The sequence below is a fragment of the Mauremys mutica genome, chromosome 2 (assembly GCF_020497125.1).
Source record: "Mauremys mutica isolate MM-2020 ecotype Southern chromosome 2, ASM2049712v1, whole genome shotgun sequence".
Classification (NCBI taxonomy): domain Eukaryota; kingdom Metazoa; phylum Chordata; order Testudines; family Geoemydidae; genus Mauremys; species Mauremys mutica.
The window spans coordinates 205,381,262-205,406,151 of NC_059073.1; the positions used below are offsets into that span (position 1 = coordinate 205,381,262).

Below are 24,890 nucleotides of genomic sequence, written 5' to 3' on the forward strand. Positions count from 1 at the left end.
CACCGGAGCCGTGGGACCAGCGGACCCTCCGCAGGCATGCCTGCGGGAGGTCCACCGGAGCTGTGGGACCGGCGACCGCCAGCGCGCCCCCCGTGGCGTGCCGCCATGCTTGGGGCGGCCAAATTGCTAGAGCCGCCCCTGAACTTTGGACCATCTTGAAGTACCTTGTTCAAGTGGGGCCTCGGAGAGGTCCTGTTTGAGTCTCATTTCTGTGAATCTGCAAGTCCCCAAGCAATGTGAACCATTGGATTTTGGGGGAGGGGGGGTGGAGGAAGTGCTCTAATTAGTTTATTCCCACTTTTGTGTCTGGTATAGCAGCTCACTGTCAGGCACAACATCGCTCATTAACTAGCCAGGTACGAAGGATGACACGTTGTTTTTTTCTATCCCCTGTGTTCATTTTATTTTTTTGCTCAGATAATTAAAGGCCACATTCTCCTAACCATGCCACAGTTGAGGATAAAAAAAATAAGCTTGGAAATAACTGCAATAGTAAAGCAAAATCCATTTTTCACCTCCACAGTGGCACAAACAATAAATATTTTAAGAATTCAGAAATGGAACAAAGTAGTAATGTTGCATAAGCAGAAACATCTTTTGCTAGAAGATTAGCAATTCAGGTTCTATCTTACAGGATCTGAATGCATATCACCTACTGGCATGTCTCAAAATGATGTGATGAGCCATTGTTTTTCATAATACACTGAATACAATTCATAGCCTGTTATAAGCGAATGCTGACCACAGCTGACTTTTTATGTACCCTGATATCTTCTTTAAAAAAAACCCAACAGCGTCAAAGCTAAATGCCTACATTAATTAATGCCATTTCTTCACTCCAAAATAATCACAGGGCCTCATCCAGGGTCTGGGTGTGAATAAATTAAACTTAAAGGTCTGGCTCCTGCATCATAAAATGAAAGTCAACTCTAGTCTAAAGGACTAGACTGTTCCTAGCTTATGGCAGTTTGCTTTAAATTGCAGACCTGAGTTCCAGGTGTGTTTTCAAAGAATATTGCTGCGATGTAAGGGGGAACAAGTGGTTGAATGTATGTGAGCACGTGTAAGGTTTGATTTTGAAAAGTTAGCTTGAGGGTTAATGTTAGGAATGGGCAAACCGCTGAAGGATCAGAGATTGTGTGGACCACACCGTCCTGTCTGCAAGAGGGTTTGAGTCTAAACTAAACCTCTTGAATTTTGATCTTTACTCTACTCTACTCTTTGCAGCGAAGAATAAGACATCCTTTCCCTCTGAAACAAGAAGTTAACTTCAGTTGCTTAGCTTCTAACCCTTGTCCCCTTCTAATGTGTTCACAGCTAATATTATTGTCTGGCTACCCAGTTCTCTCCTGACAGCTATGAACACTTTCACCAATCACCTCTGGCCCTTACCCTGTCCTGTCTCAAACGACAATCCTATTCTCTATCTATGGAGCACATCCCTTTTCTAAAAGTGAGCTGATGAGAAACTTTGTTCCTTTTCCTTGTGCCCCTTCTGACCCCTGGTTTACTCTACAGAGTTAGGTCAATGCCAGGCAGCTTACATTTGACTTCAGTGTCTACACTAAAATTTCACCCCCACTGATGAAACTCGCCCACTACATCAACTTAATTCCATCGCCACAAGAGGCATAGAGTTTGTTGATGTAGTTAGGTCAACATAGTGTCAGCGTAGACACCGACTTACTTACATCGACTGCTGCTGGCTTTCAGAAGCCATCCCACAATGCCCCACACTGACAGTTCAATAGGTGGAAGCGCTCCTGCGAGGACACACGTCGCCAATACAAGGAGCAAAGTGTAGACACGCACAAGCAACATAATTACTATGGCATCTATATGCCAAAGTAAGTTAGGTCAATTTGATTTTGTAGTGTATTCATGCCCTAACTTTCATCCACAACATTCCAAAGATACACCCTTTTGTCTCTCCACACTGTCAAAGCTCTTGTTTGTGCCTTTGTCTTGTACCGCAACTACTGTAATCTCCACCTCTCAAGCCCTGGTTCCTCCAGTTTTCCCCTCCTTAAGTCCAATCAAGACGCTGCCATTGGGACTATCATCCTGGCTCATTTGCTCCAGTCAGGTCACCCACCTATTTACATCCTTTCACTAGCTCCTCCTTTTCTACTGCATCAAACAGGAAGTTTGTCTTTAGGATAACACCCTTCATCTGGTGTTCCTAAGGGGCTTCATATTGTATTACAGTGCTGATGCCTGCCTTTGCTCTGACAACAATGCCAGCCTTCCTGTGCTGCCCCTTACAGGTGAGGGCCATCACCTTCTCCTCCTTTAAATCTCTCCTGCAGATGTTCCTTTGCTGAGATGCCTACAAGACACTGCTATCCCATAATGAGTAGTCAGGTAATAAACAGAGACTGATTTTGCAAAACATGCTTCACTGACTTTTGCCCCATCCTCCCTCCTCCCATTCTGCCACTCCTTTGTCTGTTTTTTTCCACCCGGTGTGTCTTAACCCTAGAGGCTGAGCTCTGTGGAGCAGGAACTCTCTCCTGCTCATTAGTACAATGCCGAGCATGACAGGTCTCAAGCCTTGATTCGGGCATCTCAGCCAGTGCTTAATTTGTGCTGGGGCTTGGCAGTTCATAGCCCCAGCACCTCTTTCATTACAAATGAAGCACTGATCTCAGCACTACTATAAGTACCGTATCCTCTGATCCATGGGTGCCAGGTAAAAGAGGCCCCCAAACCAGAGGCGTGTTGGCCCACTGCTCTGCCTGTGCTGCTCCTCTTCCTGCCCTGCCTCTTCCCGCCCAAGACCCTGCCCTCACCCCCCCCTCCCCACTCCTCCCTTCCCCCCCCAAGGCTCCCACCCACCTGCCGCTCGCATCCCTCCGCCCCGGTGGGTAGTGGGGTGGGACCTCAGGCGAGGAGGCTGAGAAGGGGTGGGCCTCAGGCAGGGCCGGCTCTAGCTTTTCTGCCGCCCCAGGCAGAAAAGAAGAGCGCCGCCCCCCCCCCCGAGCGGCGCCGACCGCAGCCCGAGCCCCCGCCCCCCCAAGCAGCGCAGCGCCGCCCTAGCCCCCCCCCAGGGAGGCGGCCCGCAGCTGGCTACTGGTTGGTCTGGAGGGTGGGGGGTGGCCGCTGCCCGCAGGAGAGCAGCGCGAACAAGCTGAGGAGCGGCCCCTCCTCTGCAGCTGGGGCAGGGCCGCGCTACCAGCTCCGCCGGGGAGGGGGGTTGCTTACCTTGGAAAGGCAGGAGCCGGTAGTGCAGCCCTGCCCGGGCTGCAGAGGAGGGGCCGCTTCTCGGAGTGCACCGGCGGGGACAAGCGGAGGAGAAGCGGCCCCTCCTCTGCAGCCCGGGCAGGGCTTCTTGGAGCGGCCTGTCCTCTGCAGCCGGGGAAGAGCTCCCGCCGCTCTTCCGGTAAGCAGGCACATACACGCCTGTCATTTCGCCGCCCCCTAAATTTCGCCGCCCTAGGCACCTGCTTGTTTAGCTGGTGCCTAGAGCCGCCCCTGGCCTCAGGGCACAGCAGGGGGCCTGGCTTCCCACTTTTAGGGAGCTTCCAGCGCTTGCTCCCAGCCTACCCAAATGCAGGAGTCACGCGTCGCCCATGCGCTTATCTCCCTGAAAGGAGAGGCTTTCTAACGAGAAATCCTGCTGATGCACCCTTGAAAAGAGTGATAAGCAAAACCTTTCATTATGTATGACTCGTATGACATTAACAGCAGTAACAATCTGTCAGTATTGTACAAAGGAACTACCACAAACTTTTGCTTCCTTAGCTTGTAAAAATCCTTGGCCCAGATTGTCTACAGAGTTGTGGGCTGGCCCCTGTGCACCACTCAGATATCTAATCTAGATAGCTAATCTAAGCGAGAGAAGGGAACTCCCTGCTGGTACAAGTGTTCCCATTTCCAAACCTGAAGCGTTCCTGGCAGACGGGATGTGTTCTGGAGTCATGGCATGGTGGAGCAGAGCTGTGCTACATCTGTCCTTCACTGGCATACGGTTCATTAAGAATGTTATGCCAGTGGTGCAATTTAGAGCTGCTGCCGGGCTGCTCTAGGTCACCTGCAGGATGGGAATCAGGGAGCAGTAATCTAGCCCCCTTTACTTCCCCATTCAGCAGGCATTCATTTACTTGTAAAGTGAGGGGGTAAGAGGCTGAGGAAGCTGTGCAGTTACTTTTCCAGTTTAAACAAAAACTGCATCTCAGAATCCTAAGGATAGCTGCAAAGTCATTGGGCAGGGGAACATATGAGGTTGTTCTTTATCTGAAATGTTTTATTGTTCCTGAAATATATGCTGCATATGATGATAAATATAGCGCAAACTTCAACTTGCATCATTTTGTAGAAGGGGTTATTGGGAAGGGGTTATTTGTTATGGGTTCTGGTTCTAGTCTCACTGGAGGGTTTTTTTTAAATATCTGCAATCCAGTCATTCCGAAGGCCACGGACAAGTGCTCTTTAGACACAGGTGTGGACCATATCTGCACTTTTCACTGTCATGGTTTGATTTCATTCTTATCTGGCATGTTTACTACTTTACCAAACACTGATTTCCTATCAACTTTCTTTATACATTTAGGGCCTGACGCAAAACCCATTGTAGTCACTAGGAGTCTTTCTCCACTGAGCTGTGGATGGGACCTCTTTTCTCCCAGTCTAGAAAACAGTGCCTCCCTCCTCCCATTAGCACTTCTACATACACATTTTTGTGACAAACCAGAACACCTGATTTTGCAGATAGGAAGCTGTTTTCTTGCAGCAACGTATGCATGCATTTAGGGATATTAGTCTTCTAAAAGGTTTTAGCAGAAGAGCACTGGAGATTCATTCTAATCCAGTGTAATATAAATAGGTCTGTGATGACACCTGGGAACGGGGAAGTGGCACAAATTCAGACTCCCAGATAAGCCTCCATTAAGCTGTCAAATTAGCACCTGTGTCCATCACAACTAGTGGAGTGTCTTTTTAGATCAAGGACCAAATTCAAGCCTCGTTCAAATAGAAATTGCATTGAATTCAATGGAGTTGTACCTGCTTACTCCAGGGCTGAATTTGCCCTCAAGAGAAGTCTTTATTCTACATGGAAACTGAATTATTCACATTTCATCTTGTATTTGCATATCAAAGTAATGAAAACCGCTGGTCTTAACCCTACCCCTCATCCCAGTCCATATCCCCCTTCCCAGACAATACCTGTGATGGCTAACTGTGTTACAAAAAAGGTCATTCGGGATTTCCTCTTCCTCTTCCACGTAGAGAGCAGCACGATGGAGTTTCCAGCAACTGTGACAATAAAGAGAATCCAAAGAGTAACCAGCTGCTCTGTCTGCATGGTGGGGGGAAAAAGAAACCAAGTAAATGGATCAGTGGGTGGGTGAAAGCGGCTTGGGTTAAATAAGGTGATGAACACTTAACTATAACAAGCAGGGTGGGAATTAGTACAATCGGATTTAAAAATGAGTTGACAATTGATTTTTCACTTAACCCAAAAAGTCTATTTTTCTCAGAAAATGTTAAAATGCAGCAGCGTTTTTTAAAAAATGGAACAGTGAAGAACTGGTTTTAATGTGATAGCAGCTAAGTGTGTGGGGTGGGGGTAATAATTTCACAAAGCCATCAGAAGCACATCATCAAGTATCACTGAAATAGGAAGCAACCTTCAGTTTTCTTATGTTGCACTAATGGACCATTAAGTCTCTCCCTGTAGAAAAGAAATGTATAGATGGGCTCCTTGAAGAAACTAGGGAAATAAAATGCTTCGCTTTCTAACCCAAGCAAGTATGGGTCATGCAAGTACATCATAAAAATCAATTCATTATATAAGAGGAGGCACTAAGACTAAAAAAAGAACATTGCCATATGGTACTAGTGGAATCTTGCTGTTCAGAGAAATACATAATGGCAAAATGCCCCCTAGAGGTAGTACATGTAAAAATAATAAAAATGAAAGAAAGGTTACTCAAGCCTTTCAATACTTCAAAGATTAAGCAACAAAAGTGAAGGACGGGTGAGGGAGGGAGCGATGCCGGTGTATGGAATCTGATTTTTTTTTTAACCCACTCGTCATGCTGAGATAGGGATACAATTTCTGCGTCCACCCCCACTTGTTAGTAAAACTTCTTTCAGTCATTGGGGAGCACAAAGATCATGTTTTCTTCCTTTAATGGCCATGCTGCTCAGTTCTTAGTTTTAAGAAGCACTGAACCTGGTGTTTAATGGGATTAAAATGGAGAGCAGACATAGCATTTACACCAACCGTTCATTCACAAAAACCTTGCCACTTTATGATGTTGCCCATGACAAGTAGATTGTACTCCAAAGGAGGATTGCACTGTTTTTTTGACAGCTTCTCTTAATATACTGGCTGTTAACTGCAGTCCCAGTCATACTGGAGTGAACTTTTCATGGTATATAACTTCTCTGGTCAGGATGTATTGCAAGATCTTAATGAAACAATATATTAAAATGTGGTAAAAACTGTGGAAGTGGAGAAGGAGATAAAGGGAATTGAACATAGAGATCATAGTTTGTCTCTAGAAATCAAAGAGTCAAGCTAACAAAGTTGGGCTGACACTGACTCTAATAATGCGAGACTTGAAAGCAGGGCCTAGGCAGATAGAAAGCGAGAAAGCAAATAGGCACAGACTGTAAGAGAGGTTGTTTTGACCTTGTGTTAGATAAGAATGGAACACAGACTATAGCAAGTACTGCTGAGGCAAGTAAGATATCAGGAAGGAATATGTATAAACAAAAAGGAGTTGTTGACCATTACTGTATGGAACAAAAGGTATAAATGCTTGCCTTAATTGGTTATCTTTTGGGAGACCTGCCATTGTGCACTCTCCCTATTTTGCAATTGTTTGAGAATAAACTGCCTCTGACGTGTTGCAACCAACCTAAGAGCGCAGACTGTGTTATTCTTCCACAATTTGGTGCCGTGACTCGGATGGCAAACACCCAGCTGGGACAGCGACAAATTACTCCAGACCGTTCCCCTTCAACCCCCATGGCGCCACAATAGAGGTAAGAGACCTTTTGAAATCTCTATGGGGGTATCAAAGGAGGACTGCCATGGGACCGTCTGTGCCTTTGGGCTTACGCCATCCGAACGTATTGTTTTGCAACAAGATCAGATGCAGAGCGGTTCGGAGGAATTTGTTGCCACCTTCCAGTAAGGTTAGTCATTGCAGTTCTGAGGAACAGTTTATTGCCACCCTCAAGTAAGTTAGTGACTGTGGTTCTGAGGTCCTCAAAAAGGTTAATAAGGTTAATGCACCGGTGCTGAGGGGTTGTTACCGCCTCAAGAATAGGGAAATGTTGTATTGAGTTTGGACATAATGAATTAAGGTTATTGTTAAATGAGATGCATCAAGATACGGGGAGTGAATGTGTGTGTGTGAATGAAAAAGAAAAAAAAGAAAAAAGGGTATGAGCTGCTGACCAGGTCGAAGGCTTAAGCTGACTCCAACTGCACCAGGGCTACCCCATGTGGGAGTTCTGAAAGCAAGGAGAGTCAGCCGAACCTTGTGACCCAGCGGATAGGAATTTGCACCTTACTTATGAGCCACTGACCCCAGTGGACCCTTTCCTGGGGAGGTGAGAGAGTGAGAATTTTCTTTAGCTCATGAGCTGCTGAGCGGACAGGGCATTTCCCAGAGTGTGTGGAAAATCCTTTCTAGCTTATGAGACGTTGACTTAGTGGACAGGGTGTCCTCCCTGGAGAGTGTGAGACCTTTCTTTAGCTTCTGAGCTGCTAGCAGACAGGACGCCCTCCCCTGCGTGTGTGATTGGAAAATGGGTGGGGGACAGTCTAAGAATTCCCCCTCACCACCAAAGGCCACCCCTTCATATTACATGTACATGTGTTATGGTCCTAGACCCTGCAGGCATTTGGAAAATTGGAACTGTTACGCGTGTGATAATCCATCTAAACAATTCCCAATAAAAGGTACCTTTGATTTAGCTAAACTCACATACCTCAGAGGAATCCTTACATCACCAAAAGCCTCTGATATACAATGGGAGCACCTTGTCTATTGGTGGGAGGAAGCTACAAAGAGACTCCATGAGTCCTGAGTGAGGAATCTGAAGGACTCTCAGTAAAAATTAAAGACTCAAGTGCAGGATTTAAAACAAAATGTAAAGCATCCGGATGCGTCCCGGCCCAAACCACTTCATCAACCCCCTCAGCTCCTTTATATCCCCAATTAGTTAAGGATGAAAGCAAAGAGGGAAGGGAACAGGTTAATTTGAAAAATTTAGCTTGGCCTAGGGATAAAGAGAAAGCTGCTCTGCATTCAAGGTCAAGAATCAACATAGACCATGCCAAGTACAAAGAAAAAAACTGCTTTCAGCCCTAACTGGCTGTGAAAATACAGACAGAGGCAAACAAAGGCAACACAGGTTACAAGACTGAGATTACATTTGCAAAGGTTGGCCGCCCAGTGAGACCCAACAGTCTGCCTTTGCGACCCTGGAGCCGGTGTGGTTTGGGGGCGCTGAAGAAGCCACAGGCAGCCGGCCTGGACTGGAATACTGAGCAAAGGTCTCTGAAAGGGATGCCCCAAGAGACCCCAGGGCGGGAAAAACCCAAGAGCAGAAGCAAGTTGGAGATTTTTGCAGCGTACCTCTGGACAACCTGTGCACAGGATAACCTCCCGTCCACCTCTCTCTCTCTCTCTCGATCTCTCTCTCTGTCTCTTCTACCCCTAGGCCTGGCCAGCCCGGGCGGCGTGTTAGTGAGTATGAAAAAAGAAGGTTGAAGGTGTGTCTACTCACAGTCGTAGCAATAAGAGGAGCTGGGAAAAAAAAGGGGAAAAGTTGTGTACCTGACAGCTAGAGAAAATGATAAACAATTAAAACGCCAATTGTCTGTGCATTCTGTCCAGGTGGCAAGTCTCATGGGGGATGATTCGGGTGACCCTTGTGAGTGATATTGTTAAGGAAAGGGATCAGGAGGGGTGGAGGTTAGTTGAGAAGCCCACCCTCCTTACATAAGAACATAAGAATGGCCATACCGGGTCAGACCAAAGGTCCATCTAACCCAGTATCCTGTCTACCAACAGTGGCCAATGCCAGGTGCCCCAGAGGGAGTGAACCTAACAGGCAATGATCAAGTGATCTCTCTCCTGCCATCCATCTCCATCCTCTGACAAACAGAGGCTAGGGACCATTCCTTACCCATCCCAGCTAATAGCGATTAATGGACTTGACCTCCATGAATGTATCCAGTTCTCTTTTAAACGCAATTATAGTCCTAGCCTTCACAGCCTCCTCAGGTAAGGAGTTCCACAAGTTGACTGTGCACTGCATGAAGAAGAACTTCCTTGTATTTGTTTTAAACCTGCTGCCTATTAATTTCATTTGGTGACTCCTAGTTCTTGTATTATGGGAATAAGTAAATAACTTTTCCTTATCTACTTTCTCCACATCACTCATAATTTTATATACCTCTATCATATCCCCCCTTAGTCTCCTCTTTTCCAAGCTGAAGAGTCCTAGCCTCTTTAATATCTCCTCATATGGGACCCGTTCCAAACTCCTAATCATTTTAGTTGCCCTTTTCTGAACCTTTTCTAGTGCCAGTATATCTTTTTCCTGACTTGTTCTAGCTAAATTAGCTCCCATCATATTGTATGTATAGTTGGGGTTATTTTTTCCAATGTGCATTACTTTACATTTATCCACATTAAATTTCATTTGCCATTTTGTTGCCCAATCACTTAGTTTTGTGAGATCTTTTTGAAGTTTGTCACAGTCTGCTTTGGTCTTAACTATCTTGAGCAGTTTAGTATCATCTGCAAACTTTGCCACCTCACTGTTTACCCCTTTCTCCAGATTATTTATGAATAAGTTGAATAGGATTGGTCCGAGGACTGACCATTGGGGAACACCACTAGTTACCCCTCTCCAGTCTAAAAATTTACCATTAATTCCTACCCTTTGTTCCCTGTCTTTTAACTCTTGTTCTCAGTCCATGAAAAGAACTTCCCTTTTATCCCATGACTGCTTAATTTACGTAAGAGCCTTTGGTGAGGGACCTTGTCAAAGGCTTTCTGGAAATCTAAGTACACTATTTCCACTGGATCCCCCTTGTCCACATGTTTGTTGACCCCTTCAAAGAACTCTAATAGATTAGTAAGACACGATTTCCCTTTACAGAAACCATGTTGACTATTGCTCAACAGTTTATGTTTTTCTATGTGTCTGACAATTTTATTCTTAACTATTGTTTCGACTAATTTGCCCGGTACCGATGTTAGACTTACCAGTCTGTAATTACCAGGATCACCTCTAGAGCCCTTTTTAAATATTGGTGTTACATTAGTTAACTTCCAGTCATTTAGCCTCCTTGCTAAATTGGTAGTGAAACAAAGCCTGTGCCCATGGAAAGGAACAATGCAGTGAGGGGAAATGGATCGGGCCCAGACAAGCTTGCAGGTAGCAGAAAGAAAAATTGGGAAACGGGTTGGAAACTTTGAAAGCATAGTGGCAGAAGTAAAGGATGCAGTAAATGCAAACATGGGAAATTCAGATCCCTAAAATAATATTTGAATGGTAAAATCTGAGTTGATTGGGGTGTTGTTTTGGGAGATAAGCAAGTGATTTAAGGAAAGAAGAGTGAGAAGTTAACTCTGTAGTTTCTGGAGGGAATTAAGCAGTGAAACTTTGTACAAATGTTAAAATAAGGTGTTATGACAATAAATTCTTGGTTTGTTTGCAGCCATTCTGAAGGAGAAATAGACACTATTTCGAAAGGAATTTCTTTAAACAATCCAGGCAAGAGGTTATTTAAGTGGAATCATTTGACTATGAATAAGTTAGTCGAATTTGCTAAAGAACACTCCCGGTGTGTACAATCTCTGTTTTATAAGTTTGAGATTAATTGGTGTTGTTTTAAAATTGCAAAACCGAGAATACTTTTGCCAGACACAGGAAATAAGTGTTGTTTAATTTTGGTATTTAGCATTTAACCCTTAAGGTAACTTAATGCTTTACAAGATTTAAATGTTTTTAAATAAGACCAAAGTTGTGGCTGCAGCAGGGCAGTCAAAGCAAGGAGAATGGGAAAAGATTTTAAATCTGGTTTTGGCAACAAATAGCAGATAAAAGCTGTAGTGAAAGAAAGAAAGAAAGAAAGAAAGAAAGAAAGACCATGCCCCACACTAAGCCTTAAGGTGGCTCTGTAATCAGTGGTCACTTTGCCAATGGGGAGCCAAAATGGGTTGTGTTTTCTTTTTCAAATCACTGTGTGTTTGAAAGCAGGAGTTAAAAGTTAACTGTGTCATTTTGAGACAGAGTCTCCAAGTGGCTGATAACTTTGAATCCAAAAGCAAGCCAAGAATGTCTGTGTTAATGCAAATCACCTAAATGATAAAGGTAGAAGCCATTGTAACCTGATCTGCCTATACAACAAATACAGGAAAATACGGGGAGTAATTCCTCAGTTTTGCCTGCAATCAGCAAGGGTATTTGTAAAAAAAAGGAATATTTTAAGCAATAATCTGCCAACCCCGAAGGGGTAGAAACATGTTCTCTTTGTCTTTCAGAAAAATAGGAAAAGCTGATACTAACTGAGCAGCCGAAAAATTATTCTTGGAGTGTTGCTGGATGCACGTTACATCCTGATCGCCCTTGGCACTTCCCGGATGGCTGCCTTGTTGTGCCCAGGGTGCTCTTGCCCTATTTGGCTTGTGTGCACCACAGAATGGCACATATGAGCAAAAGGGGGATGATTGCTGTAGTTAAACAAGACTGGTTTGCACCTGATTTTTCTACTGTGGCCGAGCAATACTGCCAACAGCGTATAATCTTCCAGCAACATAATGTTGATAAAGCTGTTACGGTTAGGCAGGCAGCACATTCCCCTTCCTGGGGACCTTTTGTAAATATTCAGATTGATTTTATTCAAATGTCTAAATGTAATTATGAGTATGTGTTAGTTTTAGTTGATGTATTTGTAAACTGGATTGAGGCCTTCCCTTGCAGAAGGGCAGATGCCAAGACTGATGTAAATAATTTTGCTTAAAGATTTCATTCCTAGGTTTGTGAGAATCAACAGTGATTATGGAATGCATGTTTACTGGACAGATTGTAAAAGAGTTATGTGCAGCTTTGCAGATCCAACACAATCTCCACTGCCCCCACCATCCACAGTCTGCTGGGGACAGTGGAACATCAAAATGGGATTTTGAAAAATAAACTGGCCAAGAGCAGAAACAAACTTAAATTGGCCAGATGCCCTCCCATTACCATTGATGAATATGAGGGCTACCCCAACCGAAAGACTGGACTTAGCCCACATGAGATCCTGACAGGGCGCCCGCTGCGACTACCTGCTGTGCCCCACTGGCCTTTGCCCAAATAGACTTTCATTTAATGGAGGACACAATGTTTAATTATTTTCAGGCACTAATGAAATGTGTCAGGTCTTTTTAGACGCAAGTGAAAGAAGCATTACCCAAGGATCCTGATCAACCCTGCCACTTGCTGGAACCAGGAGACTGGGTCTACATAAAAGTCCATCAGCAAAAGACCGCCCTGACCCCACTCTGTAAAGGCCCTTACCAAGTTCTGCAAACTACCAACATCGCTGTGAAGTGCCAAGGACTAACTGCCTGGACCCATGCTTGAGATGACCCTCTGACTGCTGATCAGTCTGTCCCTCCTTTTGATACTTCTTTTCCTCCTCCTGGACAGCAGGAAAAAAAGGACAAGGTGAAGTTCTGGTAAGCTCTACCTTGTCCACTAACAGAACCACCATACATTCACCAATTGACGGAGGAACCCAGTTATTACAGGGTGACGTGCTGGTAACCTCTCCCCTGTATGATGCTGAACCACAACTGTTCCAGGAAAGAATAAGTTATGTTTTTTCCACTGAAATTGCCAAAGTCCAGGGATTCTTGACTACAAAAGACATTAAAAATCAGCCCTGGTGGAAGAGACGGAGTTTCGTAACCTGGTAAGGAGGAACTTGTGGGAACTGCACTTCGGACTGTGGTATTAAGTGGTGGGTTGGGTTTCTTCCAGGGACTGGGAACTGTGGTTATGGACAATTACCATCAGAATGTACTGGCCTCCCTAACTGGCTTTCAGATGGCGAATACCAAAGACGCCTTGCTGCCACAAACATTACCCCCACCATACCATTACCCCCCACGTTTGCCACCACACTTGTGACACATTCTAATACAGACAATACCATATACTTTAATGAAACCCTATGGCAAAAGCCTTTACACCTTAGTGATCCCTATGGGACGGTGCCAATATGCAGCAGCAATTTGGAACATTTACAAGGCCAACAATTTGATGAGAAATTAGGGCAACTGGAAAAAGCCACAGGCTGGGGCTTGTGAATTACATGTTATTTTTGCCCTTAGCTCAATGACCCAGAAGCTGTTGACGGAGATGGTATTGAATATCATTGAGGCAGGAAAAGAATTGTGGTGGGATCTGTTTAGAAAAAGGGATTTTCCTAATGACCAACTCATGGCCATTCAAAGTGATCTTGAGCATCTTGGGCATCAGGCTTGGCCCACTGCCCTTACAGTGCTTCAGGAATGCCATCTGATTTGTGGCCATGGAGACATACTTGGGACATTTTCTGGGTGGAAGTGCAGATGTTCGCAGTGCTCCTTCTAAGCATACGGGCCGGTTGGAGGGGTGTGGGCTGCCACATACCAAATCCTGCCAGATCCATGGGGAGGATGCAAGTGGGATTGGATAATTCACCATGATATTTGGGAAATTAAACCATCTGGTATGCCTAATCGTTTTATGGTCAGTGCTCCTGGGATAACACCCATTTGGATAGGGTAGGGAGTTAATGGACCCTCTGGCCGTTAGAACCCCCCCAGGTTCAGTGTGTAAGTAAACTGAAGCCAGGGGAAGTTGTCACTGTTTATGACAACGTCTGTTGGGACGGTATAGGACAAGGAACTACCCTGACAGGACACCTGCTTTTCCAAACTAATGACAGCTGTGTGCATGTTAAGGCCACCACTTTACAAGGTATACATTTTAAATTTCACCACTGCTGCAGGCAATTATATTATTTATTGGCCTGCAGATAGAATTTTACAATCAGCCCGTAGGTTTTAGATACCCTTTAATTGGACTGCCTTAGTACCTGACCGGTTCCAAAATTAACATTCACTGCTACTAGAGGTTCAGAGAATTTCTGAATTACAATGGCAAATTCATATGCTTCAAAATATATATCAAGTTGAAAAATATGCCTTTCATATAGCTTATAGGGTGTCTACTTTATGTACTAACTATGATGTACTGTGCTTTGTGTGCTTTGTATAACAACCCCATCGTATTATTACCATGGGAATGTTACTGCTTTTATTGTTGTTGTTTATTTTAGGATTATGTTATTATTGTTGTAAAATATGTAATAATAATAACAACACTTTTCATGTCCATACTAACCATGCATTGTCATTGCATCCAATCAAAACCCATAAGGTTGAAGCATTTGATGTAGGTCTGAAATACAAGATTTAATGAAAATGGAGGTTTAAGACTGATAGTTGTGCTATGGAGTGTGGAAGTGGAGAAAGAAATAAAGGGAATTGAACATAAAGATCTTAGTTTGTCTCTAGCAATCCAGCAAGAGTCAAGCTAACAAAGTCGGGTTGACACTGACTCTAATAACGCGAGACTTGAAAGCAGGGCCTAGATGGATAGAAAGCGAGAAAGCGAATAGGAACTGACTGTAAGAGAGACTGTTTTGACCTTGTGTTAAATAAGAATGGAACACAGACTATAGCAAGTACTGCTGAGGCAAGTAAGATATCAGGAAGGAATATATATAAACAAAATGTAGTTGTTGATCATTACTGTATGGAACAAAAGGTATAAATGCTTGCCTTAGTTGGTTAGCTTTTGGGCGACCTGCCTTGTGTACTCTCCCCATTTTGCAATTGCTTGAGAATAAAATGCCTTTGACATGTTGCAACCAACCTAAGGGTATGTCTACACCAAGGGTCGGCAACCTTTCAGAAGTGCTGTGCCGAGTCTTCATTTATTCACTCTAATTTAAGGTTTCGCGTGCCAGTAATACATTTTAACATTTTTAGAAGGTCTCTTTTTATAAGTCTATAATATATAACTAAACTATTGTTGTATGTAAAGTAAATAAGGTTTTTAAAATGTTTAAGAAGCTTCATTTAAAATTAAATTAAAATGCAGAGCCCCCCGGACCGGTGGTCAGGACCCAGGCAGTATGAGTGCCACTGAAAATCAGCTCGTGTGCCACCTTTGGCACACGTGCCATAGGTTGCCTACCCCAGGTCTACACTATGAAATTAGGTCAGATTTATAGAAGTTGGTTTTTTAGAAATCATTTTTATACAGTCGATTGTGTGTGTCCCCACATAAAATGCTCTAAGTGCATTAAGTCAGCGGCTTGCATCCACAGTACCGAGGCTAGCATCGACTTACAGAGTAGTGCACTGTGGGTAGCTATTCCACTGTTCCTGCAGTCTCTGCCGCTCATTGGAATTCTGGGTTGAGATCCCAATGCCTGATGAGGCAAAAACAGTGTTGCGGGGGGTTCTGGGTACATGTCGTCAGGCTCCCCTCCCTCCTTCCATGAAAGCAATGGCAAACAATCATTTCACGCCTTTTTTCCTGGGTTACCCGTGCAGACGCCATACCACGGCAAGCATGGAGCCCACTCAGCTCACCGTCACAGTATGTCTCCTGGGTGCTGGCAGACATGGTACTGCATTGCTACACAGCAGCAGCTCATTGCCTTTTGGCAGCAGACGGTGCCTTACAATTGGTAACCATCATCATCGTACTCCTGGGTGCTCTTTTAGCCGACCTTGGAGAGGTCAGTCAGGGGCACCTGGGCAGACATGGGAGTGACTCAGCCAGGTCATTCCCTTTTCAAGTTTCGTCTCATGGAGACTCAGTCCTCCCGGCAATTGTACTGCACCATCTTCTGGTAGGAAGCCAGGAGATGATGATGGCTAGCAGTCGTACTGCACCGTCTGCTGCCAGCCTACGATGTATAAGATAGATGGAGTGGATCAAAACAAGAAATAGATCAGATTTGTTTTGTATTCATTTGCTCCTCCTTCCTTCCCCCCGTCCATGAAATCAACGGCCTGCTAAACCAAGGGTTTTGAGTTCAATCCTTGAGGGGGCCCATTCTGTGTCAGTTGTTCGTGTTTCTCCTTGATGCAAAGCCACCCCCTTTCTTGATTTTAATTCTCTGTAAGCCAACCCTGTAAGCCACATCGTCAGTTGCCCCCTCCCTCCGTCAGAGCAACAGCAGACAATTGTTTCACGCCTTTTTTCAGTGCAGATGCCATAGCACTGGGAACATGCAGCCAGCCCAGATCACCACAGCAATTATGAGCACTGTAAACACCACGCACATTATCCAGCAGGATATGCAGAACCAGAACCTGCAAAAGCAAAACCAGGCAAGGAGGTGACGGCAGCGCGGTGACGAGAGTGATGAGGACATAGACATGGATATAGACTTCTCACAAAGTATGGGCCCCAGCAATGTGCACATCATGGTGTTAATTGAGCAGGTTAATGGTTGCAGGTCTGGGACATTCCCAGTGGCTGCGAAACTTTCGCATGCGTAAGGGCACTTTCATGGAACTTTGTGACTTGCTTTCCCCTGCCTTGAAGCACCAGGATACCAAGATGAGAGCAGCCCTCACAGTTGGGAAGCGAGTGGCGATAGCCCTGTGGAAACTTGCAACGCGAGACACCTACCGGTCAGTCGGGCATCAATTTGAAATGGACAAATCTACTGTGGGGGCTGCTGTGATCCAAGTAGCCAATGCAATCAAAGAGCTGCTGCTATCAAGAGTAGTGACTCTGGGAAACGTGCAGGCCATAGTGGATGGCTTTGCTGCAATGGGATTCCCTAACTGTGGTGGGGTGATAGACGGAACCCATATCCCTATCTTGGCACCGGAGCACCAAGCCAGCGAGTACATAAACTGAAAGGGGTACTTTTCAGTGGTGCTGCAAGCACTGGTGGATCACAAGGGATGTTTCATCAACATCAACGTGGGATGGTCGGGAAAGGTACATGACGCTCGCATCTTCAGGAACTCTGGTCTGTTTCGAAAGCTGCGGCAAGGGACTTTCTTCCCAGACCAGAAAATAACCGTTGGGGATGTTGACATGCCAATAGTTATCCTTGGGGACCCAGCCTACCCCTTAATGCCATGGCTCATGAAGCCGTACACAGGCAGCCTGGACAGTAGTCAGGAGCTGTTCAACTACAGGCTGAGCAAGTGCAGAATGGTGGTAGAATGTGCATTTGGATATTTAAAAGCCGGCTGGCGCAGTTTACCGGGGCGGGGGGGCAGGGTGCTCCCACTTTTTGCCCAGGCTGACCCTGCCCCCTTCCCCTCTACTCCCACCCCACCCCCAGCCAGGCCAGCGTGGAGCCCATCTTGGGAAGGGAGCCTGGGCCCGGGGCTGAGAGCAGGTCCCGGCCCATATCCCCGCCCCCCAGCCTCTCCACTCAGCCCAAGGCAGGTGGAGGGTCCGCAACTCGGCGCCAGCTCCCCACAACTGCCTGCATGGCTCTCCCGGACCTGGCTCCAGATGTGGGGTGGGGACACTTTGGAGCGCAGCCCAGCTATGGTAAGAGCAGCACTGCGGTCAGCTGTGGGGAGCCACGGACCCTCCACCTGGGCTGGGGGCCTGGGGACATGGGCCAGGGGCTGCTTTTGGCACCCCGGGCTGGGGGAGGGTGGGTTCCCTGGCCCTTCTCCAGCTTCCAGCTTGGCAGGGGTCAGAGCCTCTGGGGGAGAGAGGTGGGGTCTCTGGGGCAGAGCCCCAGAGGATGGGAGCCCCTAACCCCCCCACCTTTGGGAAGGTTCTGGCGACCCTGAGTCCAGTTCCATTGCTTTTTAATTCCCTAGTTACACTTTGTTTTCTTTACGGCTTGCCATGATGTTTGGTGCTGAAAACTAACCTTTACACATTAGCTCACATTTGTCACTGAGGGCAAGAGATTGACACAAGGGATGAGTTCAGGATAGTGTTTCTTGCTGGGAAGTGATGTGAACTATGAATGAGACAGTCTGCAGTCTCCCTTTCAGTGGTGCAAGTCAGGAATATTTCGTCAGAAATCAATGACGTTATGCTGGTGACGGTGAGAGCAGAATCGGGGCCTTTGTTACTAAAATCTTCTTGAGGTTTTGCCGGAAGAAATAAATGTGGATTTTAAGACAGTGTGGCCCATTCATCTGGAGTAATCAGCGTAAGAAGAACCAATGCCATATAAATCCTATCTTGCTTAATTAAGTAGCAATACCTGACTGTATGTAATTCAGTATTCTATGGAAATGGACAATGGAACTACCCACACACAGATAATAACTCAGTTAAATGAAGATGAATACAAAAGGGAATAGTTGCCTGACATTAAGATTGCACAAAGGAATCAAATCAAGAAATAGGGTTTCCATTCTTCAATCCAGCCAGGATTTACATCACTGAGACAAAACAAAAGTGCACTAATATGAATTAAGGATCAACAATGACCTGTTTTAATTATTTAAATTAATTTAAATATTCAAAACTGCATCCCATTGACATCAATGAGATCCAGGGCAGCATCTGGCTCTATGCTTACCATGCTAATGATGTATAAACATAGATGCGTTTCATTTAATTTACTTGTTTGCTTTTTAACAAAAATACTTGTACAGCAACTTCCAGCTAAGATTTGGAAAATTATTCACACATCACTTACAATGGTCTCCATTAAAAAGTAATTATTTCCCAACAGATGTCAATTATTACTTATTCTTTAAAAAAAAAGGGAGGGGGGGTTGTCTCCCATACCACAGCATGGCAACTCTTGGCAAATGGTGATTTTGTAAATGGTGACTGCTTGGCCTTGTCACAACTAATCAGTGGTAGAGCTGAGCATGGCAGTCAGGAGCTCACGGATGTTTGTAATCTATTGTAACTACGACTGCTCTACTGTAACTATGACTGGAGTAGGAATGTGGCAGTATTTGTCACCTAAAGCTGATATGAATATTTTGCTAATTTACTTTACAGTTAAGAACAACCTTTGTCCATGAAACAAATTAGAAAATGCATTGGAAACAAGAGGAATGCTGCAATTGGCCTTGTCTTGCATTTTGTATTCAGGCAAAACTCCATTTGACTTCAGGGAGTTTTGACTGGATGAAGACTGCAGGACCAAGCCCCATATGGATCGTTGTGGCTATTTTGGAAGTATGTTAGCTCTTCCACTGGACAGCATTTGAATCTGCTCAGTATGTTTTACAAGGGGGAGTAGGCATCAATATCCCCATTTTGTACCTGGCGGGGGCACAGAAGTGAAGTGACTTGCCAAGGGACCCAGAGCAGGTCAGTGACAGAGCTGGAAATAGAAGCCAGGGCTCTTGACTGCCAGGCGATGACCTACCCATTGGACCAGGGTGCCTCTCAAAAGAAAAAGGCATAACTTGATTACTCCGAGTACTTTTGGAAGCTGTAAGGCTGGTCTTTGCCTTTTGGTGCTGCTCTAATTAAAATGAATGGGCTTCGCTCTATTTGCCCCCAGCACGGTCTAGACAAAGGCTGTACATATAATGTTTGAGAGCTGCTGCTTTTTCTCCACTAAAACAGGATCTAGCATTTGGTCTCACATGGCAGGATGTGAGTGGAATAGGAAGACAGAAATTTCTGTCAATAATAGATGTCAACAATACCTTGCTCAGAAGTGCCCCTCTGCTGAGTTTGGGTAGGAGATGGACAGTAAATGGGGACAGCCTTATTCCATCCCCTCCCTCCACACAAGCACCCTTCAGGAAAAGGATAACGTGTTACATTTCTGAATGTCAGCAACTAAGCAGCATTTCTTTTTCCTTGTTTATCTTTTCATGTAGTGAGTGTCCAAGGAATAATTACGTAATTTCTGCATTTATGGAAAATTAGCTAATAGAGCTATACTGGATCAGTCAATAATCCATTTTATAGTTATGTTACCGAAGTGTGAGTAAGTGTAAGCAGATCTAAAGTGTGTAGATTAGTATAAAGGAATCTAACCCATGTGTCACAATTGCATTTAACCTGTAATGAAATTGTCAATCCTGGTTAACAAGTGCACTCAGAAAAAATCCCGTGTACCTATTGCTCCTGCAGAAATCCAAGTGCACATGTATGACCAAACGTACACAGCAGCATACATGGAAATAAAGTATTTCAGTGCATCAATACGTTCAAAGTGCTGTATAAACATAAACAAATGTATTCTGACAATGCTCATGAACTAGGTATATACGTCATCACCACCATTCACACACTGAGAGACCAAGAATCAAAAGTGACTTGACAAAAGCCACACTGAGACTGATGGGCAGAACCAGGATTAAAACTCTGGAGTTCTGGCCTCTGGTCCAGGGTTCTGTCAGTGAGATAACACAGCCTCCCAAATGTGCTTCCCCCACTCTTTTACAGGGACACAGTGAGTACATTGGTGTTGTTTGTGAGCACACCCATTGCACCCTAGTTTGACATTTTAGCACTTCACTGAAATTTGTTTCTGAATCAAATTGTTTAATTTTCTTTCCCCAGCAGGTCACTCATTGTTTTTGATAAGTTTATGGAGGGGATGGTATGATGGGATAGCCTAATTTTGGCAATTAATTCATCTTTGATTATTAGCAGGTAAATATGCCCAATGGTCTGTGATGGGATGTTAGATGGGGTGGGATCTGAGTTACTACAGAGAATTCTTTCCTGGGTGTCTGGCTGGTGAGTCTTGCCCACATGCTCAGGGTTTAACTGATCGCCATATTTGGAGTCGGGAAGGAATTTTCCTCCAGGGCAGATTGGCAGAGGCCCTGGAGGTTTTTCGCCTTCCTCTGCAGCCTGGGGCATGGGTCACTTGCTGGAGGATTCTCTGCACCTTGAGGTCTTTAAACCACGATTTGAGGACTTCAATAACTCAGACATAGGTTAGGGGTTTGTTCCAGGAGTGGGTGGGTGAGATTCTGTAGCCTGCATTGTGCAGGAGGTCAGACTAGATGACCATAATGGTCCCTTCTGACCTTAAGTCTATGAATCTATGAAATTGTTTTTGATGTGGTGCCTTACCATAGGAGGGTTGGGCCTATTGATTTTTAACTCATGCTAGTAATGTTCTATTACTATTGTAATTATTGAGGGATTTATCAAATACTTAGGGGACTCTTTCCTTGTCTTCTCTTGATGTTTCAGGAGAGTTACATCAATATTAAGGGAAATAAATTGGATGATGAATAAACCATATGAATAAACCACAAATAATTCAGTAATTCATCTACGTTCATAATTCAAAATCCAAAATCTGTGCCCAATCCTTCCTGTCCCATTGTTGGAACAGTTGTCACTAATTGACTCAGTTTAGCTCCTTTTCAAGGAAGTGAAGCATATTCCTGCCCACATAGATGACATAAATAACTTACCAGAATCATAGTAACAATGATAGAACAAACATAATGCCACCTAGCTCTTACAGAACACTTCTCATCCAGAGATCTCAAAGTACTTTATAAAGGAGGTTTGTATCACTATCCCCACTTGACATATGGAGAAACTGAGGCACAGAGAGGTGAAGTGACTTGCCCAAGGTCATACAGCAAACTGATGTCAGAGCCAGGAATTGAACCTGGGTCTCCCACGTCCCAATCCAGAGCCCTATCTATATTATTTTGTTTATAGTACCTGGAAATGATTTGCATATTTCATTGTTTATTCTGATTTCGAAACAACCCTTATGTGACACATGGCCAGAAAGCATCCTGCAGGATAAATGACCCAAATCCAACCTTTAGGGACATACTGGTAGATAATGTTTGTGGTTTTGGGCGTTTACATATATATTGTTAGACTTTAACAACTCAGCCAGCGGTTAGGGTTCTCTTACAGGAGTGGATGGGTGAGGTTCTGTGGCCTGCAATGGGCAGGAGGTCAGACTAGATGATCATGATGGTCCCTTCTGGCCTTAAAGTCTATGAATCTATGAATCTATAATCAAATAGTTCTGGTCTATGCTGTATTCTGTTAATTCAGAGCTCAAAAGGAGATCTTAACATTTAAATGAACTGTAAATATAGTGATATCATTGTATTGATCTCTCTTTGAAATGTATAGCAAATCACTTGCGAATGGTGGAAAACAGGTAATTGTTTTACATTAATCCGTGTAGCTAATTACTGGTGATGCTTAGGAAATAGGTCTACTTCAGAGTTTCAATGATTGCCAATTGCAGGGTTAGGCAACCTATGGCACGGGTGCCGAAGACGGCACACGAGCTGATTTTCAGTGGCACTCACACTGCCTGGGTCCTGGCCATTGGTCCGGGGGGCTCTGCATTTTATTTAATTTTAAATGAAGCTTCTTAAACATTTTAAAAACTTATTTACTTTACATACAACAATAGTTTAGTTATATATTATAGACTTATAGAAAGAGCCCTTCTAAGAACGTTAAAATGTATGACTGGTACGCGAAACCTTAAATTAGAGTGAATAAATGAAGACTCGGCACACCACTTCTGAAAGGTTGCCAACCCCTGGCCTATTGTTTGCCTAAGGACTCTGAGCTGTCAAAAGAAGATCTGAACCTGTATAAAAAACCCTTGGATCCTGATCCTTTTTATCTCAGAACTGCTTGATGCTTTATGTCAGGGAAGCTTGAGTCATAAGATTGAGATCTCCAGTCCCACCTGGATCACCCTAGATATGAACATTGGTCTATAACCTATGGACTAATTCTGAAAGAACTCTTTGCAACTACAAAGCTCACCATCTCTACTATGAAACTAATCTCAAAACTGCACTCATATCTGTATGTATACTGATCTTTAACCAATACTCTCTTTTATTTTTAAATAAATTTTACTTTAGTTAATAAGAATTGGCCATAAGCGTGTCTTTGGGTAAGATCTGAAATATTCATTAACCTGGGAGGTAATGTGTCTGATCCTTTGGGATTGGTAGAACTTTCTTATAGGATGAATAAGATTTTCAGTAATCCTCATCATATTCGACTTGGGTGTCTAGGTGGAAGCCCAAGGCTGGGTTGCTTTAAGGGAACTTTGTTTGGGCTTCTGGATAATCAGTAAGGTACTATAGGTGTTTTGTGCTGGGTTGGTAAATCTAAGTAATGGAATATCCACAAACTTTGGGGACTGTCTGTCCCATTTTTTACAGTTTGCCCTAATTGATTAATCTCAGTGTGGCTCCCCTAGGAATCCTACAAAAAAAAATTCTGCTTATATAGGGCATGTTTACATTTGCATTGTGGGAAATTATACAAATAAGTGGTAAGTGCCATGCACCCTCTTCCTTGCAGGGGAAAGAATTAAGACAAAACATTTTTATAGTTACAAGAACTTCTTATTACATATGTGGCAATATCAAAGAAGAAGAAGAGGGTCATTGTCATTAGATAAGAGATGTTAATTTACAGAACATTAAGAATATAATAGCCTATCACTTTGTAAAGAAATTCTGGAGTAGTCTGATTTGAAGGCCAATATATTAGGCTAGCTGCTAAGAGCTGAAGCCCAGATTCTCACAAGTTATTTAGGTACCTAAGTGTAGCAGGGTAGACCCTGCTCCTGCCCAGAGGGGCTTGAAAAGCTGCCTGCCAGGGCTTGAGAGGGGTGGCTCTGGAAGCTGGGCTGAGTAAGGAAGTGGCCGCAGCTGGGGCCACGCCCCAAACTGAAGCCCTGGGGCTTATAAGAAGGCAGGGAAGCCAGAGCCCAGACAGTCTCTCTCTGCCTTCAGAGAGGGATGGGCCTGGCTGCTTAGCTTGAGGATAGGTACCTGAGTGAAGCAGGGCTGGGGAAGGCTGAGGAGCTGGGAAGCTCCAGCCTAGAGAGCCCCAGGCTGCGGCCTAGCAGTAGGCCAACAGGTACTGGGGGTTGCAGGGGGCAACCCAGGGGTAGGCCAAGGCAGCAGGTCCAAACCCCTTTGCCTGTGATGAGAAGGCGGATACTGCAGTCTGTCCCAGGAGCTGGGGCTAGAGCACGACTGGGCAGTAGCCATTCTGAGGCGAAGCGGGGAAAGCAGGGTGGGGGTTCCCCGGGGAGGGGGAAACCCAGTTAAAGGGGCGCCGGGATCCTGTGAGGGACACGGGGCCGAGAGGAAAACAGGCGGACCACCGGCCAGCAGAGGGCGCTCCGGGCTGAAAAAGAGCTAATTCCCCGGAAAAACCAGCGGGAGGCGCCGCGGCGGTGAGTAGCCCGTTTACACTAAGTAAGTGCCATTGTAATCAATATGAGTTAGGCTCCTAAATATCTTTGAGGATCTGGGCCTAAATGCTTTTGTAATGGTTCAAAGCTGGTGGAAAGGGAGTGGTTTGTCACCTGCAGGAGATCTGTTCTCACAGGGTGGTTTCTTGTCCTCCATTTAGAATCTGTAATTAGTAACCTAGATGAGGAAAAGTCAGCATGGTTACATAGTTCAGGGCATGTCCCACTTCTGTGTTCCCTGCCCCACCATGATTCTGTGTGTTATCCAAATGGAGCCCCCAGACAATCTATGGCATGTAACAGCCAATTCAAACTTTGCATGTTAAGTTCCACTTTGGACTTCCTGAGATACGAGGAGTGGATATAAAGCAGAGAAGGGACTATAGGTGAGATGAGCTAGGGAATCCTGTCACTACACTTTTCCCTGCACTGATTATTGCATAGTATTAAAGTTTAACCAGGGACCAGGGCCGCCCAGAGGATTCCGGGGGCCCGGGGTCTTTGGCGGCGGGGGGCCCCCGTTTGGTGGTAAGTCGGCCGCGGGGGGTCCTTCCATTCCAGGACCCGCCGCCAAAGTGCCCCAAAGACCCCGGATTACCAAATTACCGCCGAAGCGGGACCCGCCGCCGAAGTGCAGCCCCCACCGCGGGTCTTTGGG

At 44.9% G+C, this 24,890-nt stretch overlaps 1 protein-coding gene across 2 annotated transcripts in view; it reads right to left on the reverse strand.

Annotated features, from left to right (window-relative positions):
- NPSR1 (neuropeptide S receptor 1) overlaps nt 1-24,890 on the reverse strand; it is a 96,204-nt gene that overhangs the window by 68,597 nt on the left and 2,717 nt on the right. For both annotated transcript variants that reach the window (XM_045006384.1, XM_045006383.1), the window contains exon 2: nt 5,167-5,299. In XM_045006384.1, coding sequence (XP_044862319.1) covers nt 5,167-5,299 — 133 coding nt within the window. The remainder of the gene's footprint in view (nt 1-5,166; nt 5,300-24,890) is intronic.